The sequence below is a fragment of the Diabrotica undecimpunctata genome, chromosome 5 (assembly GCF_040954645.1).
Source record: "Diabrotica undecimpunctata isolate CICGRU chromosome 5, icDiaUnde3, whole genome shotgun sequence".
Classification (NCBI taxonomy): domain Eukaryota; kingdom Metazoa; phylum Arthropoda; class Insecta; order Coleoptera; family Chrysomelidae; genus Diabrotica; species Diabrotica undecimpunctata.
Window position 1 is genome coordinate 62,059,591 of NC_092807.1, and position 23,953 is coordinate 62,083,543.

General features: G+C 31.0%; 1 protein-coding gene across 1 annotated transcript; it reads left to right on the forward strand.

Annotated features, from left to right (window-relative positions):
- The first annotated feature begins 19,833 nt into the window (after positions 1 to 19,833).
- On the forward strand, positions 19,834 to 21,667 carry Gadd45 (Growth arrest and DNA damage-inducible 45). The gene is made up of 3 exons (XM_072531010.1): positions 19,834 to 20,110; positions 20,534 to 20,753; positions 21,065 to 21,667. The coding sequence occupies exons 1-3, from the start codon at positions 20,067 to 20,069 to the stop codon at positions 21,275 to 21,277; spliced, it is 477 nt and encodes a 158-aa protein (XP_072387111.1). The 5' UTR covers positions 19,834 to 20,066; the 3' UTR covers positions 21,278 to 21,667.
- Positions 21,668 to 23,953: the final 2,286 nt, after the last annotated feature.

Sequence of the window (23,953 nt, forward strand, 5' to 3'; positions counted from 1 at the left end):
TCAATATTTAAAAATTTTACCTCGGCTTGGGCACGAAGTTGTCTTCCTGACAAATGGTGAAGATCTCCATCTCCATCATCAATTTCATCTCCAGATTCTTCGTCTGTGAGGACGTTTACTTCTGGGCGTTTATCTAAATCTAACTCTACATCACCGTACGCTATTTTGAAGTGCTTCTTCAAGGTTAAAACCGCGCCTAAAATGGAAAAAAACCCTTAAATGCCAAATAAGAAATACATCCCATAAAGACGTTTATGTATTAGGTACATAAAAACAAAATAGTTTCTTAAAATTCTCTGTTGGTAAATCCCCAGATGGCAATAATCGTTGTTCCTCAAATCGCCGAGAATATCGTAATATTTATTATATTATAAACATATGTGATAACACAGCGACCTTGAAATTGATTCCTGATACATGATATCTGGTCCATGATCATCGTTATCCAACTGGCAGTTAACAATGATATATAAATCTTAGTGAATAATTCACTGGGAATGAAATCACGTCTTATGTTTATTTTTCTGAAATACGGTAGTACATTATCCTAGCGTTGCATATATGTAATACTGAACTTTGGGGCTACCCAGAACTAAAGCTTAACTTACTTTTTGAGCTAAAAAATTGCAAGATAAAAAAATAAATGTACTTACTCTAGATTGATGTCCATTTTTTCTAAATATTTATCGACAGCTTATTTTAAATGTTTACAGGCACAAAATTTTCGTACACTATGTCTGCAAACTAGTAAACATGCATTAGAGGAACTGTTAAATTACACAATACTTACACCATCTATGCGATCCTATCACAAGTTTCCTTACTAGGCGCTGTTTAAATTACACAATAATGCGTAACTTAAATCCACAGGCAAACATGTGGGTTAAATCCACAATAATATCGAGAAATACAAAAATATAAACCTCTACAAAACAATAATACGCCCAGTTCTAGCATATGGTTCAGAGACCTGGGCTCTAACAAAAAATAATGAAAACATGTTACGATGTTTAGAAAGAAAAGTACTAAGGCGAATCTATGGAGCAGTGAATGACAATCGAGTGTGGAGAAGACGATACACCTTCGAACTTTATAGAATAACCAGGAACCTGATATCGTAAAACATTTATTAAGATAGGACGTCTGAGGTGGATAGGGCATGTAATGCGGATGGATAAATATTAACATTAAAAACATATTTTCTACTAATTATATGTAAGTCTCTGCTGTATGATCTCGATGAAAATTTTGTGCTGCTTCAACAAACGAACACCAAAAATGTATGAATGTTAGTGGTTGATCATCATTTACCAAAAATTTAATACATTTTTGTTTATTGGTGCTGTAAATTGTAGTTCTTTAATAAGTTGTCTTAGTCGAGGCAAATCGAATATTCCGGTTCTTGCAGCTAAAAGTTCATTGAATACGTTTCGATTTATTTGAATGAAGATATATTTCAAAGGCCGATATATTTTATCCAGTGCTAATTTTTCGCCCTGTTTTAGCTCTTACCAGTTTGCTGTCTAAGACAGTAGTTCTTTGGTTTTAAATTGACACAAATTTATTGCCGTTACGTACAAGGATACATTTTTGAACTGTCAATGTCAATGTGGCGCCAGTCGTCGGGTGTGTATTTCGATAAACTCATTTTTCCAACAGTACTCTTATGTCGTTACAGAAAAGCAGGCTATTTTGTTGAGAGAAAAAAATTCAGAAGCATCCTTGGATATGTTCACGTCTCTAACGAGGTCATTATATCAAGTTCTTGTCGATTTAACCGTTGGGATCATCCTGGATCTGTTTGAAAATCATTTTCGTTATCCGATTGAAAATATTTAACTTCAAGACGTTGGCTATTGCTTTGTCGTCTTGGTTTGTCCTTATTTGTGAGAGTGTAAGTTTACAAAAACGTGGTTGATTTAAGCAAGCACCTCACCTCTGCTTTTAAATACCATAATCTTAATTATTTTGTTACTCAACATTGCCGACAAAGAACATAAACTGAATGAAGTTTTACCTGCAAAATTTTGGTTTTGGCGTGTTAAGAATATGTTCTTATTTTTGCCTTTTATTAAAACTATACAATCGGCTTCAAAAAACTACGTTCAGTACCAAAGGTAAGAGTGCCGATTTTATCTACTAGTAGTGGTAAGATTACGTTTAATATTTGTTCTCTTTTTTTACTAGTTTTGTTAACCGCATATGCCGTCACTGCTGTGCCCATCCACGTAAAACATTCACGGGCCGCCACAGCTTTATCCGTTTTGATTAGGTACTTATTGAATAACAATGTCACAAATGACGAAGTTATTTTGGTCGTTTCTTACGTATGTATTAGTCTTTGAAAAATAGAGAAAATATACAGAAGGATTTAATCTGACTTTTGCTGACACTTTTTACCTTTTTTGTTTTTTTTTGTACTATTTAGTGTTTATGTGCATATTATTTTTCAGATAATAAGTTACTGATAATAATGATCTCTTATTTATTTTGTTTCTAGTGAAAAACAACGGAAATTATGTACATCCTCATTGAACATGTTATCAAAACATTCAAAAGAATCATTAAAAAGAAGATAAAATTTTTTCATGCCAACTGGTGTTATCCAATTATTTCCAAGCCGTTATTCACACAAAAGTGTTTACTTTGTGATAAAAGCAACATTGGGGGAATTCCTTCCTCGGGGTCAGCGCCTGTGATGTGCTTGACCTAATAAAATAAAAAAAATAAGTTGGGTAGATACCGCATATTGATTCTTAGTTTTTGACAAATGAGATAAACAACAAATTGTTGCTTATCTCTTATATTGTGTATTTATTAATAACTAATAACATTATATTCGATTTGTAAATTCATGACAATTTGTATGGCAGAAGATTGCAACGGATTTTATACAGGACTGTTAGGGATGCACGAGGGACGTTCTGTGAGGCACTTTGTCCCGCATTTTGTTATACAAGTTATATAAGTATTTGCATTATGTTTGCACGGTAAAAATATTTATAGAAATTAGGTTTTCTGTTTCAATGATTCATATTGATCGAACATAATTAATGCATTTAGAATTTTAAACATTTTAACACAACATTTTAAAATGTTTTCGATAATTATTTTTGATTTATTGAGGTGCACGCCTGGTATGCAAAATATTGTTTTGAATTAGATACTCCTAATAAATCGCCACCCGACATTACGGCGACACCACCAGATGATGATACCTTTGAATCTAACTCTGAACGTGATAAATAAAAAGGACTTTCTTTTTTCTGTGTCAATAATTTAAAATTAACACTATTCAAAATTGAAGAAGCAGAATGAGATTTACTAAAACCAATAGAAGATTTCTTAAAAAACTTACTAGGAGAGAAAAAGTATGACAGTGTGGTCAGCAAGAAATAAGATTATCAAATACTACAATAAAACAAATTTAGTGTACTGTATTTCTCTAGTAATCGATCCCCGCCATAAATTGGAAGCTTCTTCTTCTTATCAGAATGGAGCCGTTCCTTGACACAAGAAACAGAGTCAAAACTCAGAGTATTATATAAAAATATGAAAAAAGTCTCAACCTGGAAGCAACAAGAAACTTGGATCTTCTTTTGGGTCCATTTACTTAAGTGTCTTTACAACTTTAATATCATTGACTGCTACATATCTTTTTAAGGTAACACATGTAACAACTTTTCCATGCTTGTGTGGTTTTTTCATATTGTTCTTTTTAGATGAACTGATGATGCTTTCTGATTAAGAAAGCGAAACGTCTTCAATAAATAGATGAAGTAGCCATCAACTTTGTCTTTTTTCTCCACCTTTTGACCGAAAAACCCACCACTCTTCTGAGTGATCCTTAATTTATATTGGATTGACGGTCGTACTCCTTTTCTCGATATATATATATATATATATATATATATATACATACATACATATATACTATTAGAGTGTAGTAGTGTCTGAAGGTACGAAAAAGCTTTCGATACGATAGAACACACGGCCGTAATAAACGCAATGCAAAATTGTAGAATATACAGCAGATATATTAACTTAATAAAAGAAACTATGAACCAAGCTACAACTACATGAAACTACAAGCTACCGAAATGAAAATGAACACACGAACCCTGTACCATTAAACAGGGGAGTCAAACAGGGAGATACTTTATTACCCAAACTGTTCACCTTAGTTTTGGAGGACGTTTTTAAAAACCTAAGTTGGAAATATAATGGAATAAACATCAATGGCCGCTACCTCAGTAATCTACGATTTGCAGATGACATAATCCTGATAGCTACTGACCTACAAGAAATGCAAACCATGCTTTTAGAACTACATACCGAATCTTCTAAAATAGGACTGAAAATGAATTTAAACAAAACAAAAGTCATGCACTCCGAAGACACCGTGACAATAATAAACGATAAAGTTATAGAAAAAGTTGAAGAATATATATACTTAGGACAAAAAATAATACTAAATAGGGAAATTCAAACTGAAGAAATAAAAAGAAGAAGAAAGTTAGCTTGGGCAGCATTCGGTAAACTGAACTATATACTCAGAAATCAACAAATTCAATTACATCTTAGATCTGAAGTTTTTGATGCATGCATTATTCCGATATTAACTTAGCGGCACAAACATGGACAATCACAAAAAAGAATATGAATATACTTAGAGTCACTCAACACGCGATGGAAAGAGCAATGCTAGGTATATCACTTAAGGATAAGAAAACAAACACATGGATAAGACAGAAAACCAAAGTCACCGATGTGGTGCAAAAATCATTAAAGTTGAAATGGGAATACGCTGGACATGTAGCTAGGAGCGATCTAAACAAATGGCACAGATTAATTTTAACCTGGAGACCATTCCAACACAAAAGACCCAGAGGCAGACCTCCTATGAGATGGACAGATGATCTGAAAAGGACTGCCGGGAAAAATTGGCTACAAGTAGCGTACAATAAAAAACAATGGAAAGGAAGACTTGAAGAGGCTTATGTTCAGATGTGGACGTGAATGGCTAGACGAAGAAGAAGAAGAAGTGTCTGAGGGCTCGGGAGATTGAAACCTTAAAAGCCCTGAAGAAGACATCAGAGAGGATATCGAAGGCTCGGCGCAATGAAAATCAACGTGGTTCAATCCGGAAGACTGGTCAGTTTAATATTAATTTGTCCAAACAGTATGTTTGTGTTCAAACGGAGTATATTTTCAACTTCTTTAATTTTTAACATTTGTATTAATTAAGCTATATTATATACCTAGTATATGATATTAATTAGTTGAAAATTTGGCTATAGCTACTACTTAATCTTTACTGCAAAGCTGACCCTGTGTCGTAGAGTGCTTTTAATCTGGGGGAGATGAAACACCTTCTGGGGGGTACATTTTTGATTAAAAATAACATCGGAAATGAATATATTAACCAATTTTAGACAATTATTGTATGATACATTTTTTTCTGAAAGTTCTGAAATACTTTTCGAAATCCACAAGGAAACTAAATTCCTGTAGTTATCTGTATACCATGTATCACAAAAATTTTTATTTAAAAAATTTCCTTTATAAAAGTTATATTAATAAGAAACCCTATCGGGCTACAATACAGAATGTTTTCAGGATAACTATTCCATCATCAGTGTTATCTGGATACACTTGTTTGAAGCCACTAAATATGAGGGTAAAAACCCTTTAAATGTAGTTTGATTAACTTTGAGTTACATCTTTAATATTTAAAAACTCTGATATTTAAGTTATAAAAGGAATTGATCACATGGCAACGAAACAGGCTCCACCGGGGTTGTTGGTCCTTAGACAAAGTGTCTGTCAAAGAAAAACCAACCAATGTTCCAAGACCCAGAAAATAGTGAATATATGATAGCGATGAAGTAGTCGAACGTACGCAGTAACAGAAGGCCCAAAAAGTACTCGATCCTTACATTTTAGTTCTTGTATTGTTATTTTTATTTTTACTAACCAGTTACACTATATAAAAAACAAATCCAAAAAACATATAGACAGTGTGTGTATTGGCCATATACACCTGAAAATACACACTCCACCCATTATTACTTTCTCTCTAATATTATTTTTTCTTAACCCTGTACTAATTAATTACTTTCTGTTACAGCAGTGATGCAGCGCCAATACAATACAAAAAAGTACATCGAGCGAATGTTAATCAGCCGCATAGACAGAAAAGCCGTTCAGGCAAAAGGTTTTTCAGGCACCTAATAGTCTTCAAGTAGGTTAAAAGGACCAAGCTCACAGAACCGAAGCATCGAGGTCACGTACCGACAAACATTGGCTCGATGGCCAGACGATGGGTCGGTGACTCGCTGTCAGGAACACACATTTTGAGACACAAGTCCAAAGTCATATAAAAATTAACTTCATTCATTCATGGGGAGAAAAGCTCTCCTATCTAGCCCTAAAATCAGGTGACTTAACCACAAAAAGTTAAAGATAGGATGTCCTATTACCCAGAACATCCAAAGTAACTTTCAGAACAAAGCCTCCCCATTCGTTATGTCCTGCAATGGTGAGGGATCGTTGGTTATAGTTTGGGGGTCAGATATGTACTGCTCCGTTACGGAGTGTAACCGATTTGATCTTTGGACATGTGGGTCCCACTGTTCTATTTGAACACACATGTCACTCGGAGCTGGAATTCTACAAAAATTGTGTGTGTACGAGACTTCTGTACGCACCAGTTTAAAAGTTCCATAATTGACAGAAAATTCGTTAGTTATATTACTTGAATACTAACGAATTTGTAATCAAAATTTGTTTTTTTTTTAATATAAAAATAGTAGAATATTCTACTTTTCATGTAGACAGCTCAGAATTCAAGTATTGAAATAAGGTCTTTCAGAAATATTTAATACTACCTCTTTAAGTTAAAAAAGTCGTCATTATACGTTGCTTTCCAGTATCGTTTCTCATAATTTATAAGTTTCTCGGTCCTTTTAGTCTTACTTAAATAATAATCAAAGTAGAATGCTTTAGTAATATTGCTATAATATAACTGTATTTATAATACAAGGACTATTCCTAAAGAATGATTGAAGTTTATTTTCACGGTATTACCCAAAAAACCAAGTGTAATGAAATGCTCTGACCATCCTACGATTAGCCTGATTAGTCATACCCTCAAAATGTTCTAGAAAATTATTCGTAACAAAGTCTATCGAAGGCTAGAACAAGAAATCAGCGAGACACAATTTGGGTTCAGGAATGCCCTTGGAACGGAGAGCTTCTGGAAAAGAAGCCCTTTTTTCCAAATGGTTAAAAGGTGCATATATATAAATTATCCACTACGCGTCTGCTTTTGACTACTTTAAGCATTCGATAAAATCAACAAAAAACAACAATGGAAGCCTCGGAGATCATCAACAACTTGTAAATCGAGTTGAGGAATACAGTGTAGAAAGATGTATAACACTGAATACAGAAAATAACTCAATTTCTGGTAATCACTAAATCACAACTACAAGAGAGCCTAATGATTCACGAAGAACAATTAAAACAAGTCCAAAAATACAAATATTTAGAATCAATAAATACCAATATCAACAACCAAAGGTATTAAAGAAATCAAATCCAGAATTGCCCAAGCAAGATACCAAATACAAAGGTATTTACCAAAATGGAATATGTTTTGTGTAACGTAGATTTGTCGATCGGATTAAGAGTTATACTTGTGAGGTGTTACGTGTTCTCTGTGCTGCTGTACGGAGTGAAAGCATGGACGCTAAAGAAACAGATCGTCAATAGATTGGAAGCTTTCGAAATGTGAGTTTGCAGAAGAATGCTTAGAATAAACTGTGTCGTATTACAAATGACGCAATATTGGAAAGAATGAGAAAACAAAAAAAAGTCCTAAACACTATCAAAAGTTGCAATATTTGAACCGTGTTATGATAGATGAACACTACGAACTGCTGCAGGTTATTATGCAGGTGAAATACAAGCACGAAGAAGCCGAGGCAGAAGACGTAATTCCTGGTTAAACAATGTAAGAACGTAGTTGAACTGAAGTATATAAAACTGTTGAGAGCATCGGCATCGAAGATTCGAATTGCAAGGATCGTTTCCAACCTTTTGAGAGGAAACGACATGTAAAGAAGAAATATAAAATGTAAATCATTACCAAAACTGCCAATTCACCAAAAGAAAAGTTCATTTTTGATAACAAAATTGATTTGGAAACTAGTTTAACACTACATTTTGGAAGCAACCACGGCCTATTAAAAATTTTACACATAATCCGCTATTTTAGAATTTCAAAATATTGAGTAGTTAAAAATTTAAAAAAATGTACTTGCAGACAATTGATGCACACATGTTATTAGGAACTTTTGGTCTTAACATTGAATGAAAAATCAATCGTCCATAAATATTTTCAGATTAGTTTTCAAATACCAAGAGCCTAGAGATATATGGAATAAGCCAGATAGTGTTTCTAACAGGTTATTTAACATATATATGAGATAACTAATTAAAGGGAAATAAACTTCGAAAAACCGTAAAGATAACAAAATTAAAAACTAATTATACGATTAAGATTAAAAGACCAATTTTTTCTTTGCATTTAATTTAGGTTAAAACTTTCCAATAGACTACCGGTTATAAATATACTACGCGTTTAATACATAAAAAAAATTTCCAAAAAATAGATACTTTTTTTAAAAAAAGTTAAATTGACTAAAATATATTTTTTTATTATGCTATTTTTTTACTATCCTATTTTTCTATCGTACAAATATATCTCCTTTCGGGGAGGGGGATACTTAGTTTTGCGCCGTTTATTGTTTGGGAGCCGATCCACCCTTGTATAGATACAATACGTACCCATCTAAATAACGCTACCTATGTACCTAGTAAGGCAAAAAATTACAATTTCCCCTCACACTTCTATTTACAAACTTAAGACTCTTATTGCTAAATGTATCAACAATGGCATAAAAACTGACCTTTTTAATATTTTTGCAAGTGAACATTTTCGTCTTATTATTTCTATTAATAGTAGTAATACTTTTTGAATCTGCTATGTTAAGACTTATGATCTCTTCTGTGAGGCTGAGCTTTAACTGACATACTATCTTTTACCTAAAACCAATTTTTTCGCGCAGCAATAACTGGTTTTTCCAATTATTTTTTTTGTCCCGATTATAATAACCAGTTTTTTCTTTTTAAAGTAATAATCGATGAAAAATAGGTTAAATTACTTCCACATCCAATTTACGCGAAGAGGTACTACCTTGCCGGAATTGGAAAACTTTCTCCATCCAGCTCTTTCCAGACTGAAGAGACCAAAATGGGTTCAAAATCAAACTCTCTTTGATCTTCACATGACCTGGATGTTCGAGTTCAAGTTGCCTGGAAACACAGATTCAAAGTTTTTTTCCAAATGAACTCACTCTTTACTAGCAGTAGCCGTTTCTGTCAAGATTAAGTGACCCATTTTAATCTGGGAGCAGAGCAAAACCTGTATGCCAGGTTTGGCTTTTACAGCCAAAAAATCCATGTCGTTGGTCGTAAATTAGGTGGCATTAGGGAGACTGGACGGTGTCATCGTTATACGATAATGTGTCAGATGAGAGAAGCCGCTTAACCGACCAACATAATATGAACGAGATTTCCTCAGGCTTCATGAAAAACACTGATCAACATAATGCCAAATCTATTTTAGATAATGTTATTATAATATTATTTAAATAATCGTAATCTATTTATAACGTTGTAACCTTTTTTATACACTTTTGTACTTACTTTTTCTTATATTTTTACTTTTACTTATTTTATCTTACGTATAATACGATATTATATTACAATATACATATTATATTAGGCTATATTATATTTCATAATAAATAAATGTAATCAACAAAATAAAAATTTTATATACCTATGCATGTATATTTTTTATTAAATTTAAATTTTCATTCCTGACTTGGATTTTCTGTGCTAATTATGATTCGGAATTTATTATGGCTCCACCGGGATGTAAAATTTGCTGGTAAAAAGTTGCTGTTTATAATATATCGGTTGATTATCTTGGTATCTATTCTAATGGAGTATCGCAAACTAAAGTGATATGAAAATGAAACATTTTAATCTATTGAGTATTGGCTATTAATTAAAAAGCCAAACCCCCATTTTTGGAATAACCGGCTTTTTAACCGGTTATAACCGCCAGATACCGTAAGTAAAAAAACGGTATAACCGTAAAACCGATGTTTTGCCAACAACCGCCATCCCTATGTGGGTGCTTGTCTTATATATATATATATATATATATATATATATATATATATATATATATATATATATTATATATATATATATACACATAAATATATATGTATATATATATATATATATATTTATGTATATATGTATATATTACAACAATTTTCATCACAATTACAGATAATATTCTTTACTTCAGTTTTTTTGCTGCTTTTGTACCTTAGACTTGTAATAACACTGTTTTTATAATTAAGTTGTTTTTTGTAATTAAAACTACTATTTTTATAACTATCACTATTTGTTTCGCATTTATTACTAATATTTTTGTTTTTATCTTGAGGCGGACTTCCACTACTCGTGTATTTGGCAAGTATACCAATCTTTGCGTACTTGCCAAATACACTCAATTTCGAACTCAATTCAAGTACAGCGCTCACATTATTTGTGTATCTGACAAGTACGCCTATACTGAAGTACTTGGCATAGCGCAAAACGCTAGCATTAAAAACATTTTGAAATTGGATAATATTGTAAACAACAATGAAGCTTGACAGAATTAAATATTGGTGTTTGACAGTGTTAAAATTTATATTAAAAATGAAACATGCGATCCAAAAGCAATAATATATATATATATATATATATATATATATATATATATATATATATATATATATATATATATATATATATATATATATATATATATATATAGCTGGATGACATCGAATTGGCACAGTTGGCCACGACGCACTAACTATTCTTTCAGGGATGTAAAAATTTTCAATGTACTAACAGAGCCACTCTTTCTTTGGTTCGAGTTTCTTTTCCAATACCACTGGAAATCATCCGAAAGTCATCCAGCATAATTTTGACCCCTTTATTTATTCTTCGTCTCTTGTGGTGCACATATATAATTATATAATTAAAATGTAAATAATACCATTATAAGCATACTTGCATAAATTAAATCTAGGCTATATCCCCTAGCGACGAGATGGCTACATCCATAGCGATATGGCAAGATTAGTTTATTTCCAGCGTCAGTATTTAGCTTCCTCACCTAGTAACCTGGTTAAAAACAAAAAGGTATACTATGACCAGGTATGCTATGGCAAGGCCTAGGAAGGGTAGGAGAGGGAAAAGAAAAGGTCCAACACAGATGCTGGCAACATTGTTTTTTTTATAAGGTGCTATCTTACTTATACGAATCTGCCCATAGTTACCGATCACCGTATTTTGCATATTCAGCTACCTTTAGAGATATCTACTCTACAATATAAAATCGATCTCTTCATATTTATTAATACAAATTCAAATTATTATTTACCTATTTTTTTTACTATGGTTTTAAGTTTCTTGTATTATATGTACTACACTTTATTTATATCTTCACTGTGTTGGCTTATTTATGTAACACCCAACCATTTTATATGATAACCTTTAATGATCTTGAATTTAAATAAATAAAATTAAATTAAAAACTGGACTTTTCCAAAGAGTTTTAACTTGCAAAATTTATACGGGAATTATTATTGGGAAATACAAGTTAAAAACACCGACCATATTAAATTAAAAACACTGGAATATGTAGTATGTTCGTTTCCATTTCGGAATTTATATACTTATAATTATTTATGGGTTTATTAAATATAGCTATAAACTAACAACTTTCACACTATGTTGCAAGTATGCTATACTTAATACTTAATGTATGTTTGCAACACATTACAGAATTTCTGAGATTAATTTGGAATAAAATTATTTAACATTTTATGTTTTTGTAAAGGCTATCGTAAGTGTGTGATATCTGTTATTAATTGAGGTAGCTGCCAAAATGATTGCTCGTATCGCCTATTCGCATTTTGGCCTGACTGAAACTGAGACTTCATTATCTTTATTTAGTTATCGACTGAAATTTCGTTCATGTATCTCTTATAACGCCGTCTACACTCCAAATCGAAGTTCTTCGGACGAAGTGTAGAATTGAAGTTAATCGAAGCGAGGTGACTCTCTACATACTCGTAAAGTCGAGTAATGTAGTATGACACTCCGTATTCGAACTTCGGGCCCTTTGACTCGGACGCGAAAAACCGACACAGAACGTAAGTAGAACGAGGCGAAGCAAAGTCGCATGTCTATACTCTCGTACTCGCTGAACTTCGATCAACTTCGCGAGTAGTATAGGCGATAACTTGCAATACCTTTTTTTATTTGTATCTACATATTGCTCCCTTTAGTTGCTACAATTTTGCTTTTGTGTAGCGGTTGGATGGGCATTAAGTTTATAGACAGGGTTAATATTTTATTTATGATAGGTAACTTATATGCTGTTTTTGTATGATAACTTGCTGCTGTTTTAATTTAGATTAATATAATTTGTGCTTAAACAGATTATACTGATAATTTTTTATATTTCAAAATATTTAATGCTATACAATACAGATTAGTTTCATAAAAAATTGTTTTGGTTATTTGAAGTAAAAGAACTAAATTTTTGTTTGCTTTTGTCACAGATTATTGAGGAGAAACCTACTCTGAAAACGAAACCAATTACACTTGTGCAATACCTACCAAACTATAGTAACTACTGACTTCAACTTGGTATCTCCTTCAGAGTTCCTCTTCTACCGTTAGGTGTCGAGGGAGGTGATTCTAGCTTTTGATGAATTTTCTCCATGCGTTTCAGTTTTTCGCCAATTGTGTTGCTTCTTGCCAAGATTTGCCCCTATTTTGTAATATCTCTGCTATGTGGTTGTTCTACTCGTTTATTAGTCTTGCAAGTATGTCTTCTGTAAATATGCATATCTCTGCATTTATCATTTGCAATATACTCCATTCCATTCAGTATTTTTTGAAGGTTTTCTTGCATTCTTTCACTATCTCATCTATTACATTTATAAAATGTACTGGGCTTAAACTACCTCCTTGTCTAACTCCTTGCGTTGTTTCAAATGGTTGCGTTTTGATATTCTGTGTTCTTATTGTATTTATTGTTTTATTTATATATGCTTTTAGTTACTTCTACCAGGTCTTCGCTTACTTGTTTCTTCTTCAAGCTCCTCCATATAAGTTTGCTTTCGATTAAATCAAACGCTTTTTCCATGTCTATAAAACTTAAGTATACTTCTTTATTTTTCATTAAGTGTTTCTCTATTATCTGTTGCATACTGAATATATGGTCTTGTGTGTTGTCCTTTTATGAATCCGCTTTGTACGTCCTCTAGTTTATGTTTTATTTTTATCCTAATTTTTCTTTCTATTATCTGACAGTCTCTCGTGTTCCCCTTTTTGTGCACTAGTACAATTATTGCATTTCACTATTCACTCGGTAGTATTTTTTCTTCCATATTAGATTTAGGATGTATAATAATCTTTTCTTTGTTTTTTCTTCTATATATTTCAACATCTCTGGACTTACTTCATCGCTCGGAGGAGCTTTCCCAGTCTTTATTTTTCCTATTTCTTCCGGAAGTTGTTCTTCATATATAGCTTTTGTTTCGTCGGCGTTTTCCTCTGATCCGCCAGTTACGTTATTTTAATTTTCCTTTGCTTTTACTTGCTCTCTGTTTAACAGTTGTTCGAAATGTTCTCTCCACCTTTACATTATATCCTTGTCATCGGTTAGAATTGTTCGGTTTTCGGTCATTATTTGTTTTAGTTTTATAAAACAATTTTACATTTCCTTTACTATTTTCTTTCATTTTTTCTCCAACCGTGTCCCTTCAAGCTTTTATCCTCTGTATTTTTTATCTTTCATATTTTTGTTGCGTTTTGTCTTGTAGGTGTTCTTCCCACAATTTCTTCTTTTTTTTTTAAATTTCGACTTTCACCTCAATATTCTACCATGGTGTCCGTTTTTCTTTCTTATTATTACTTCTGGTCCCACATACTAGTTTTGCTGTACTTATCATAGCATTTTTAAATGTTCCCCATTCTTCTTCTACTATTTCTGTCATTTCTCCTTCTTTGTTCATTTTCTTCTCCAACTCCTCCTTATATTTGATTTTTGTTGATTATTTCCTTAGTTTATGTATTTTAATTATGTACTTGTATATCTTATTTTGGTCTCCGGTGTTCCTTATTTTTATTTCTTTGCTGTTAAATGTAGTTTCCAGCAGGTAGTGATCACTGCTTATTTCATATATTCTTCTCACCCTTACGTCTCTTATCCAGCTCCTCTCTGTTTTTGCACTATAATACAGTCAATAATTGATTGTTCGTTTCTTAATGACTTCTCTTGTGATCTTATATATCTCTTTGTGATGAAAATGTGTATTATATATACCGATAACATCATTCCATTTTTCTACTTCTTCTCTTACTCTAGCATTCAAATCTCGTGTGATTACTATTTTAAATGTGCAATCATTTATTACTTCTTGCAGTTTTTCCCAGGATTCATTTATTTCGTTTTTTCTTTCATGATCATCAGGTCCATAGCATATAATTAGATTTATAATAGCTTCCTTTGTGGCCATCTATATATTCATCTCATATACGCTCATCTAAGTATACGCTCATTAAAATATATCCGATTCCTTACTTTATTGATGATATTTTTCTTTACCATGCGTGCTATCCATGCCTGAGCTCTCTTTTTCTTTTTACTCCACAGTATATCAGTAAGTTTTCGTTTTCGAAAGTAGTGGTTCCTCTTCCGTTTCGTCTTGAAAGATTAATTATTGGATTACTTAATTAAAGTTATCCTAACTTAATATACCACAACAAATATATCTGCAAAATGGTTAAAAAAACTTGCAGTTAGCAGTCACAGTGCTTCTGAATTCGATAGGGTGTCGTTATTAATATCTTGAATGGATTAAAATAAATTTTGTATTGTAAAGTTGTCCAACAAATGATATGAATTTGAATTTACATTGAACACAAGATCCTCTATAGTTATTATTTTACTTGTAGCACTTGTAGCAGAAAACAGGTATTGCAATGGTTCTATATATTGGTTATATATAGCTTATTTAACAATACTTTAACATTTTATTGTTGATAGATAAGTTTATCGCCAATTCGCAGTACTGAAACTAATATCTTTACACTGTTATCGACCGAAATTTCGTACATGTGTTGTATCTACATATTGCTCCCTTTAGTTGCAACAATTTTGCTTTTGTGTAACGGTTGGGAGGCATTCATTGTTGTTTCGGATTTTCCTTACTTTGTTAACAACTCATGTGTCCTCCATTTCTATTGATGTGATTGTTCTATTCTATTTTCTGGTTAGTATCCACTCGTTTATATCCTGCACATTACATTTTGTTCTGATCTCGTAACTCCTTATTCGGTGTCTTAATTTATAATATATATATATATATATATATATATATATATATATATATATATATAATCTGGTTTATAGCGTCCTGTGCCTTCCGGTTCCCAGTCTCCATTCACGTCTATCAATCCAGTCTCTTGGTCGTAATTTCTCTCTGAATTGCATTTTAGACTCCATTAAGTCATCCTGTTTTCGGTCTTCCCGATTTATTTGTTCAGGTGGCTGCCAATCCAATAGTACCTTGGGTAAGCGATGGATTGTTTGTAAACGTCCGTACCAAATAAGCTATTTTTGCTGTATTTCTTCTATGATGGTTTACTCCATAATGTGTCTTGTTCTTTGATTTGTTACACATTTTAAAATTATAAAAAAATAAAAAACTTAAAAGTAACAAAAGATAACACAAACTACAAACGTACGCCCCAAGTTGGCAATCCTTCACTGCACAGTACAGCGCAGAACCACAGTCGCACAGGGATTACCACACTTGTTTAAGAAGTCTGCACATTTACCAGGGTTTATGCGAACTCACTGAAACGTGTCCATGTTTTTTTTTAATACTACACAACCAGGTGGTTTTTGTATGATACATAGCAGATTTTGGACTTAGAGATGATTTCAGCGACCATTCTGTCTCCAGGAAGTGACATCAAATTTTGTTTCTGATATTTGTTTGGCTGTTTCTAGGGGTGGGTGTCTGGATTTCAGTCTTTACCGCTCAAGGCTACTTAGATCTTCATGCACCGAGAGTCAAACGTTGCTGGTGATTTTTTCGTATTTACTTTTAATAGAATGTTCTTTTCAAAGATTTGGGCAGGTAGCCAATAAGTCCTAATGGTACCCGTGATAATTCGCATGGTTTCATTGAGTTGTAACTTAATATTGTTTCACAAAGATTCAGCTGCTAAAAAGATCAAACCAAGTACAGATATTCTTAGGGTATTGACTGAAGATCACCAAGTAATACCACATGTATATAGCTTGTGTAGAGTATTATTTTAGGTTCCAATTTCAGCACCGAATTTTGTTAGGTGTTCTTTGAATGTCAACGTTCTATCAGATAAGACGTCGTTTTTCGATAGTTACGTTGCGTTGTTGTTATTCAAATGAAAACAGCGTGCTTCTGTCTTGTTTGTATTTGTTGCCATCTCTATTTTTAAACTAGTTTCCAAGACTTCTAAGAGTCGAAGAGACTAGTTGTTAGGGTTTGTTCGGTTATTTCAAATTTTTGCTCTTGGGTAGCCATTGCATATCCGAACGTCTTAGATAGCATATCAGTCTGCTCTAGACAGTGTCGTAGGCCATCGATAGACCTATGAAGACGACATATTTTTTTCTTTTGTAACCCAGCTTCAATATATGTTGTGTGAATCCAAATTCCCGTTTCGTCTGAATGTAAAAGCGAAACTGAATAAATATGAGAATATTGAGATAATAATTGTAAACAATAAAATGAATGAGTTGGGAGATGAATTCCCATGAGATTTTTTTGCATAATCACTTTCATGAGATACCTCAAAATAAGATTCAAGAGGTCGCCTAGGCGAAAAGTTGTTCAAATTTTTTTAAACAAATTGTAATAATCAATTGTTTTGGACCCGCAAAAATTTATTTTGAATTTTTTGGATCATTATGAACAAAAGGTCTGTTGTAAGTTTTCTTTAAAGTTGATCGTTTTTTAGTTATAAACATTTTAAATTAAAAACATTGCTTTGGTATGGCAGGGCAGGTGCTCATTTGTTACAATGAGAATTCAAACCAGCAAAACTTGTTTGCCAAAGATTTTGTTTCTCTCTCTTATGCACGCAAAAGCATAAGCGCTTCATAAAATAATGTTTTAACATGATAAAAGCCCAAACTACTTATCGGAAAATTATAGAACAAGGTTAGAACTTGAATTTAAGTCCTTATTGAATTAAAAAATATTATTTTTACTTGTGTTTTTGAGCCTTGAATATCGTAATTTTGCGTTTTTTACAGTTTTAAATTGTTTATAACTTGAAAACGATTAAGTGTGCAGAAAAATTACAAGAGACCCATTTTGTTCAGAATGATCCAAAAATAAAAAAAAATTGTCTGGACCGAAAAAATAGATTGGAACAATTAGTTTAAAAAAATTTTAACAACTACCTCTTGAACGTTATTTTGGAGAGTCTCAAAATAATTATGCAAAAAAAATCTCATGAGAATATTTCAATGTGTTCAATGTGTTCAATTAGTCCAGGATATGAGGGTTTTCTGCTCAGAATTCTTTTTATATGCATGGATATGCGTTAAATTTTGACAGTAGGTAAAATAGTTATAGAACAAGGTTAGAACTTGAATTTAAGTCCTTATTGAATTAAAAAATATTATTTTTACTTGTGTTTTTGAGCCTTGAATATCGTAATTTTGCATTTTTTACAGTTTTAAATTGTTTATAGCTTGAAAACGATCAAGTGTGCAGAAAAATTACAAGAGACCCATTTTGTTCAGAATGATCCAAAAATAAAAAAATTTGTCTGGACCAAAAAAATAGATTGTAACAATTTGTTTAAAAAAATTTTAACAACTACCTCTTGAACGTTATTTTGGAGAGTCTCAAAATAATTATGCAAAAAAAATCTCATGAGAATATTTTTCCGAACGAACTCGAGCTTTTCGCCTTGTCTAAAGATATAAAATACAAAATACATACAAAATCTGTAAATAAATTACAAAAACATACGTGTTTACATTATAAATATTCTACAAATAAAAAATAGCTGTATCTTAAACTAAATATAAACGCTTGATTAAAAATTAAATAAAATATTAATTAAAGTGTCTATAATCCAACTTTAGAATCCATTTGAAGTTTTGCCGTTTCAAATTTAATTTGTTCCAATGTGTTCAATTAGTCCAGGATATGAGGGTTTTCTGCTCAGAATTTTTTTTATATTCATGGATATGCGTTAAATTTTGACAGTAGGTAAAATAGCTCAAAGATCAAAATCTACCGTACGTCAATATGTGCTTTTCCTCTGGGGATGGTTACCACTCCAACTCGGGGTGGAAAAAGTTTCTCAAAAAAAACATGTTAGTCGCTAGAATAGTGAATTTTATCAGGAAAACTGATTTAATCTAAAATGAAGCTTATAAAATACAGAGATTTGTTTTTTATTATTACAGTAAACTTAATATTAATAAAGTTATGGCTGTTAGAAAATAGACTTATATTGCAAGTTACCAATTTCTACAAAGTTGGAAGACAAGTAAGACAATCGTTCCTTCTTTAGTCAGAAGTTTTGAACGTCGTTTGGTCCAGAAGATTTCCAGTAATGAGACTCTTTGATTTGCACTTTTGAAATCGTTCGAAACGTAAAAATAAACATATTTGAAAACTAAAAGTGTGGTTAATTCACAATAAAAACAGCAAATTAATTTAAAATTATACAAGAAGATAGCTTCGGAACGAATATTAACTCATAAAAGAGTTGTTTTATTATTTATTACAGTTTTTTGTTTGATTAAAATCCAACCATTCACCATTTATATATTATATATTATATCAGTTACATAAGTACCTATGTATATATGTATAATGATTCTATACTATTACTAATTTATTTTTTTATGGTATTAGATTTGCTATATATACTTTTTACTGATTCATTTACTTCTGGAATTATTCCAATTGTTCTTACCTACTTGAATGAGGGAGATTTACAGATTTTGTACAGCTGTGTATTATATTTACATTTTAAAACCAATTTTAAAATTAATATTTTATTTACTCCTTTTGTTTTTAAAGCATTGAATAATTTGTTCTTCTATCTTTTGATAACTTTTAACATTGTTTAATAGTTTGTTATATAATTTAACGACCATATTATTAAGGTCTGGTTGGTAATTACTCAAAAATAAATAAATTATTTTGTTATAAACAGAAATCCTACAGACAGCAGAAATTCACATATTAAAATGTACACGTTGAAGAATATTTTTTTTCTAACATTTAAAAGGTCTTTTTCAAATTTTTCCTTTTTAACATTAACGTTTTGAACATTTCCTTACTCAAAAATTTTAAACCCTAATGTTTAACGACCTAACACGAGTTTTTTTACATCAAGGTCCAACAACTACTTAGTATTCGGTTGTTTAGGTGCTATGCAATCAGTGAATTTCAAAACAAAACAGAAATTTCCCACAAATTCCCATTCAACCGCTGGTGGAAAAAGCCTTCGCCCGGCAAGTATTCCGTGAATTACAATGGTTCACAGAGACCCCCACTTCCTTCACTGTCGATCGCCCATAAAAGCAGTCTCGACGATCCCCACCTCACATAAACGTTCCAACGCTAGTGAGTGATCAAGTGTATAGTAATTGTATATTAACGTGAGATTACAATAGTATTGTGACATATTACACAACTTTGTGAATTCCAACATCAGCATCTTTTTGGATTACAGTGCAGTGTAAAACAATTTCTATTTTGAGTTTTTTGAATTGTTCAAAAGTGTATCGATCGATTAGATTGAGATCTACCAGTTCTTTAGAAATGTGTGTGGAAACTGAAAACCAAAAATCTGAAATGTTCAACAGGTAGGCATCATTTTTTACTTTACAAATTTAAACTTTTTCTTTGATCGATATTCATAACACTACAGAAATTTTAAGATGAAAATTGATTGATTTAATAAAATTTAAATAATATCAAAATTTTTGTATTAATTTTTAATAAAATAACTCTCTGTTGTCTATGTTTAATCTTTGAAATGTAGACACGATTACTTAAACAAAAAAATCTTTCACTTTTATCACGTTCTTCAGTAATATAACTTTTTTTCTTGTGAAAGAATTAATTTAACAAATCATAACATCGTCTTTACTCTCGCTCACCCTTCCTTTATTTTTTTATGTGGATGCACTCAATAATTTTTAATTAATATGTAAAGCACTGAATTTAAAAAAACACATTGAGCCTTTTTAAAACCATGATATTAATGAGTTTTTGTTTTGTTTCAGAACTAAACTAAGTCGTGCTATGCACGCCATGTTAACCCAAGCAAGATCAAATAGTCGCCTAATTTGTGGACTTCTTCCTACCATAGCCCACCTTGAAACTTCACCTGAGGATGTAATATTTTGTCTACTTCCTCAAACCAGACCAGGGGATGCTAGTGCACATATGCAAACAGTATTATTACAGGCCTTTTGTTATGAAAACTACATACCAGTCATTCAGGTAGGCTTTATGATTTATTAGTAAAATAACCAGTAATTGCAGTAGTTTACTTTGATAATTTGAAATATTTGAGAAATAATTTTCATAGTACAAAAAATGTTCTGCTTTTGTTACTTTATTAATTTTGTCTTTTTATGATAACTTACTACTATTTTAATTTAGATTAGTATAATTTGTGTTTAACCAGGTTATACTGATAATTTCTATTAAACCAAAATATTTAATGTTATTCAATACATATTAGTTTCATAAAAAATTGTTTTGGGTTATTTTGAATAAAACAACTAAAGTTTTGCTTTCTTTTGTTACAGGTGGATAGCAGTGAAAAATTAGCTGATTATTGTGGAGAAACCTACTCAGAAAACCAAACCAATTGCACTTGTGCCATAGTAACTAGAGACTTCAGCTTGCCATCTACTCCAGAGGATGAGATTCCTATGTCACCCACAGAGAAGATGTTAGCAGATTTTTATGATTTTACCTTGGAGCAATCAACAAGACCAATTATTGAATTGCCCAGTTGAATTTATCCTGACTTGGCATACCACAACGAATATATTCAAAAAAATGGTTAAAAAAAGCCGCAGTTGGCAGCTACAGTTCTTCTGAAGTTGATAGGTGTCAGCAATGATGTCTTGAATGGCATAAAATGCATTTATTGTAAAGGTGTCTAAAAATGATATGAATTTCTATTGGACACACGATCCTATCTTGATTTTTCCTTTGTTTTGCTGCAGGAAGCAGACATTGCAATGGTTCTAGGATTGGTTATGTATAGATTGTTTGACAATACTTTAACATTCTATTGTTGATAAGTTTATTTTGTAATAGATAATTAGAAGAGATTTTATGTAATGTGTATATGTTGTTAAGACAAACAAGTAAGATTTTTTGAGAATAAACAAATGACAGAATTTTTGTGTTTCCTTTTTGTTTTGCAAATTTGAGTGATACATTTCTCGATTTAGTCTATACCTACCTATCAAATATTAAACTATCCAAAACCTTTATTACTACTGGCATTCCTCTTATTCATCAGTGAAGTCATATGACTTATAAAGTTATATAACTTATAAAGTTTAAGATTTATAACTTTATATTCATCAGTAATGTTTTATAAAGGTATATTATGTCAACCAATTTAATTAATGTGGTTCTTGATTAAATCTTTATAGTGGTGATTTTTATGGAATATGGATATTAAGGTTTACACTAGCTTACTATGATTTAAATATTAAATTTCTAGATAATATATATATAGGTATATATATATATATATATATATATATATATATATATATATATATATATATATATATATATATATATATATATATATATATATATATATATATATATATATATATATATATATATATAAATGTTTATTTTTGTTATGTAATGACTATATCAAGTCTATAGATTAACTAAAATGTAAAACATATTTTGATTTCTTCAAACTATGATTCTTTCCACTGATCAATGTGGTGTGATCATTCTAATGATTGATGAACATATTGTAAAGATACCAAATGTCACTGAATTATAAATAATTTCATAAATTAAAACCTTATGGAATCTAACATTGCATCACAGCTATTAGAATCATTTAACAAGAAGTATCTGTGATGCAGTGAATTTCTGTATAGAAAAACTATCTAAAAGGAATTTGGATAAAAATTTTAGAAACATTTTCATCATATTTTAAGTATGCACTGGAATGTATCTAGGATTGTTTATGTATATATCATTTGAAATTACTTTAACATTCCCTTGTTTAAGTGTAAAAAATAAGTTTATTTTGTAATAAGATATGAATAAGATATTCTGTAATGTGTATAATATTGTTAAGACAAAAAAATGTAAGACTTGAAGAATAAACAAATAACAGATTTTTTTGTTTTTTTTCCATATTTCCAATTTGACTTGACTAAAGTGAAAATACCTACAATTTCCCAGCAAAAACCCTGTGAAATGTAACACTTCACAGAGGTTAGGAGGAAAAAAAGGAGAAGCAAAAAATTTATTATAGAAAAACTATTTCAATGGAATTTGTATAGAAAAGTAGTTACCTGATTTTAAAAGTTATATTTCACAAAAAAAAATGTGTGTAACTGTAAATTTAGAATACAGCGTCCCTAATCATTAGTAAATTCCTCTGTAATTAATACATGCCAAAAAGTGCTGTAACTTTGTATTTTTTATAAAAAAAAGCAGACATTTTTAGTAAGTAATAAGTATAAACAGTGGCGCCATCCCACAAGTAGTTTATACACCATACATTATCATGTTCTATTGTTCTATTTTAACGTTGAATGATTATTTGATTTATTTCAAGCAACGAGAATATATTTTTAATGTGGATAGCGCCATCTGGTAATGTTAATTAAAGCATAAGTACGTGGTATAGATACCTTCTAGATATAGTATCTAAATACTATAATCACAACATAGATGTAGGAAATGCATGCAGTTTATTAACAAAATGAAACTGGATCAATTAAAACAAATTTTATTTTTGAATTTTTTTTTCGATTAAATTTTTACAAATGGAAAGTTTTCAACAAAAATTATTAAAAACGCACTCACGTTATTCATGATTATTCTTCTTTTTTAATGAAAGAAGTTTTGCAACAATTAAGTTTATTTTAGCTATTCCTAAGGAAAGCTATAGTTCCTGATATAGTGTAGAGTATGACGAGATACCAGCAGAAATTATTAAATTAATCGCAAAAGATAAAATAGATATAGGGGAAGTGCGGGAACAGTGTTACAACTTTTTTAATTCGTCACAAAGTTGATGGACATGAATATTTTAAGTTTATTTTTATCATTATATGATAGTATATATGTTTTTTGATAAAGTATTATAACATTACAAGAATAAGGTATGAAGGTATAGCATGACTTTGAAAATTTGTCATTTGTAACACTGTACCCTGCGGTAGTGTACAGTGTTACAATGTACATGGAACAGTGTTACAAGGCATAAAAAACATGAGAAAGGAGAAATTAAATACATAAATGATTAGGAATAGCATAAAGAATAACAATAGATGTATTGTTAATTAAAACTATGAACATAAGGCCTAAATGTCAAAATTATCAAGATATTCAACATAGAGAAAAAGTAAATTTGATAAAACCTATTCAAGTGAATTTTTAAATTTTGTTAAATCGATATTAAAAACCAGCATCTC

What these genes read in the sequence shown, in the direction of transcription:
- Gadd45 (XM_072531010.1), top strand. Translation starts at nt 20,067, where the DNA reads ATGTGTGTGGAAACTGAAAACCAAAAATCTGAAATGTTCAACAG. An exon ending in AAATCTGAAATGTTCAACAG is followed by an intron (nt 20,111 to 20,533) that starts GTAGGCATCATT and finishes GTTTTGTTTCAG; the next exon opens with AACTAAACTAAGTCGTGCTA. An exon ending in ACTACATACCAGTCATTCAG is followed by an intron (nt 20,754 to 21,064) that starts GTAGGCTTTATG and finishes CTTTTGTTACAG; the next exon opens with GTGGATAGCAGTGAAAAATT.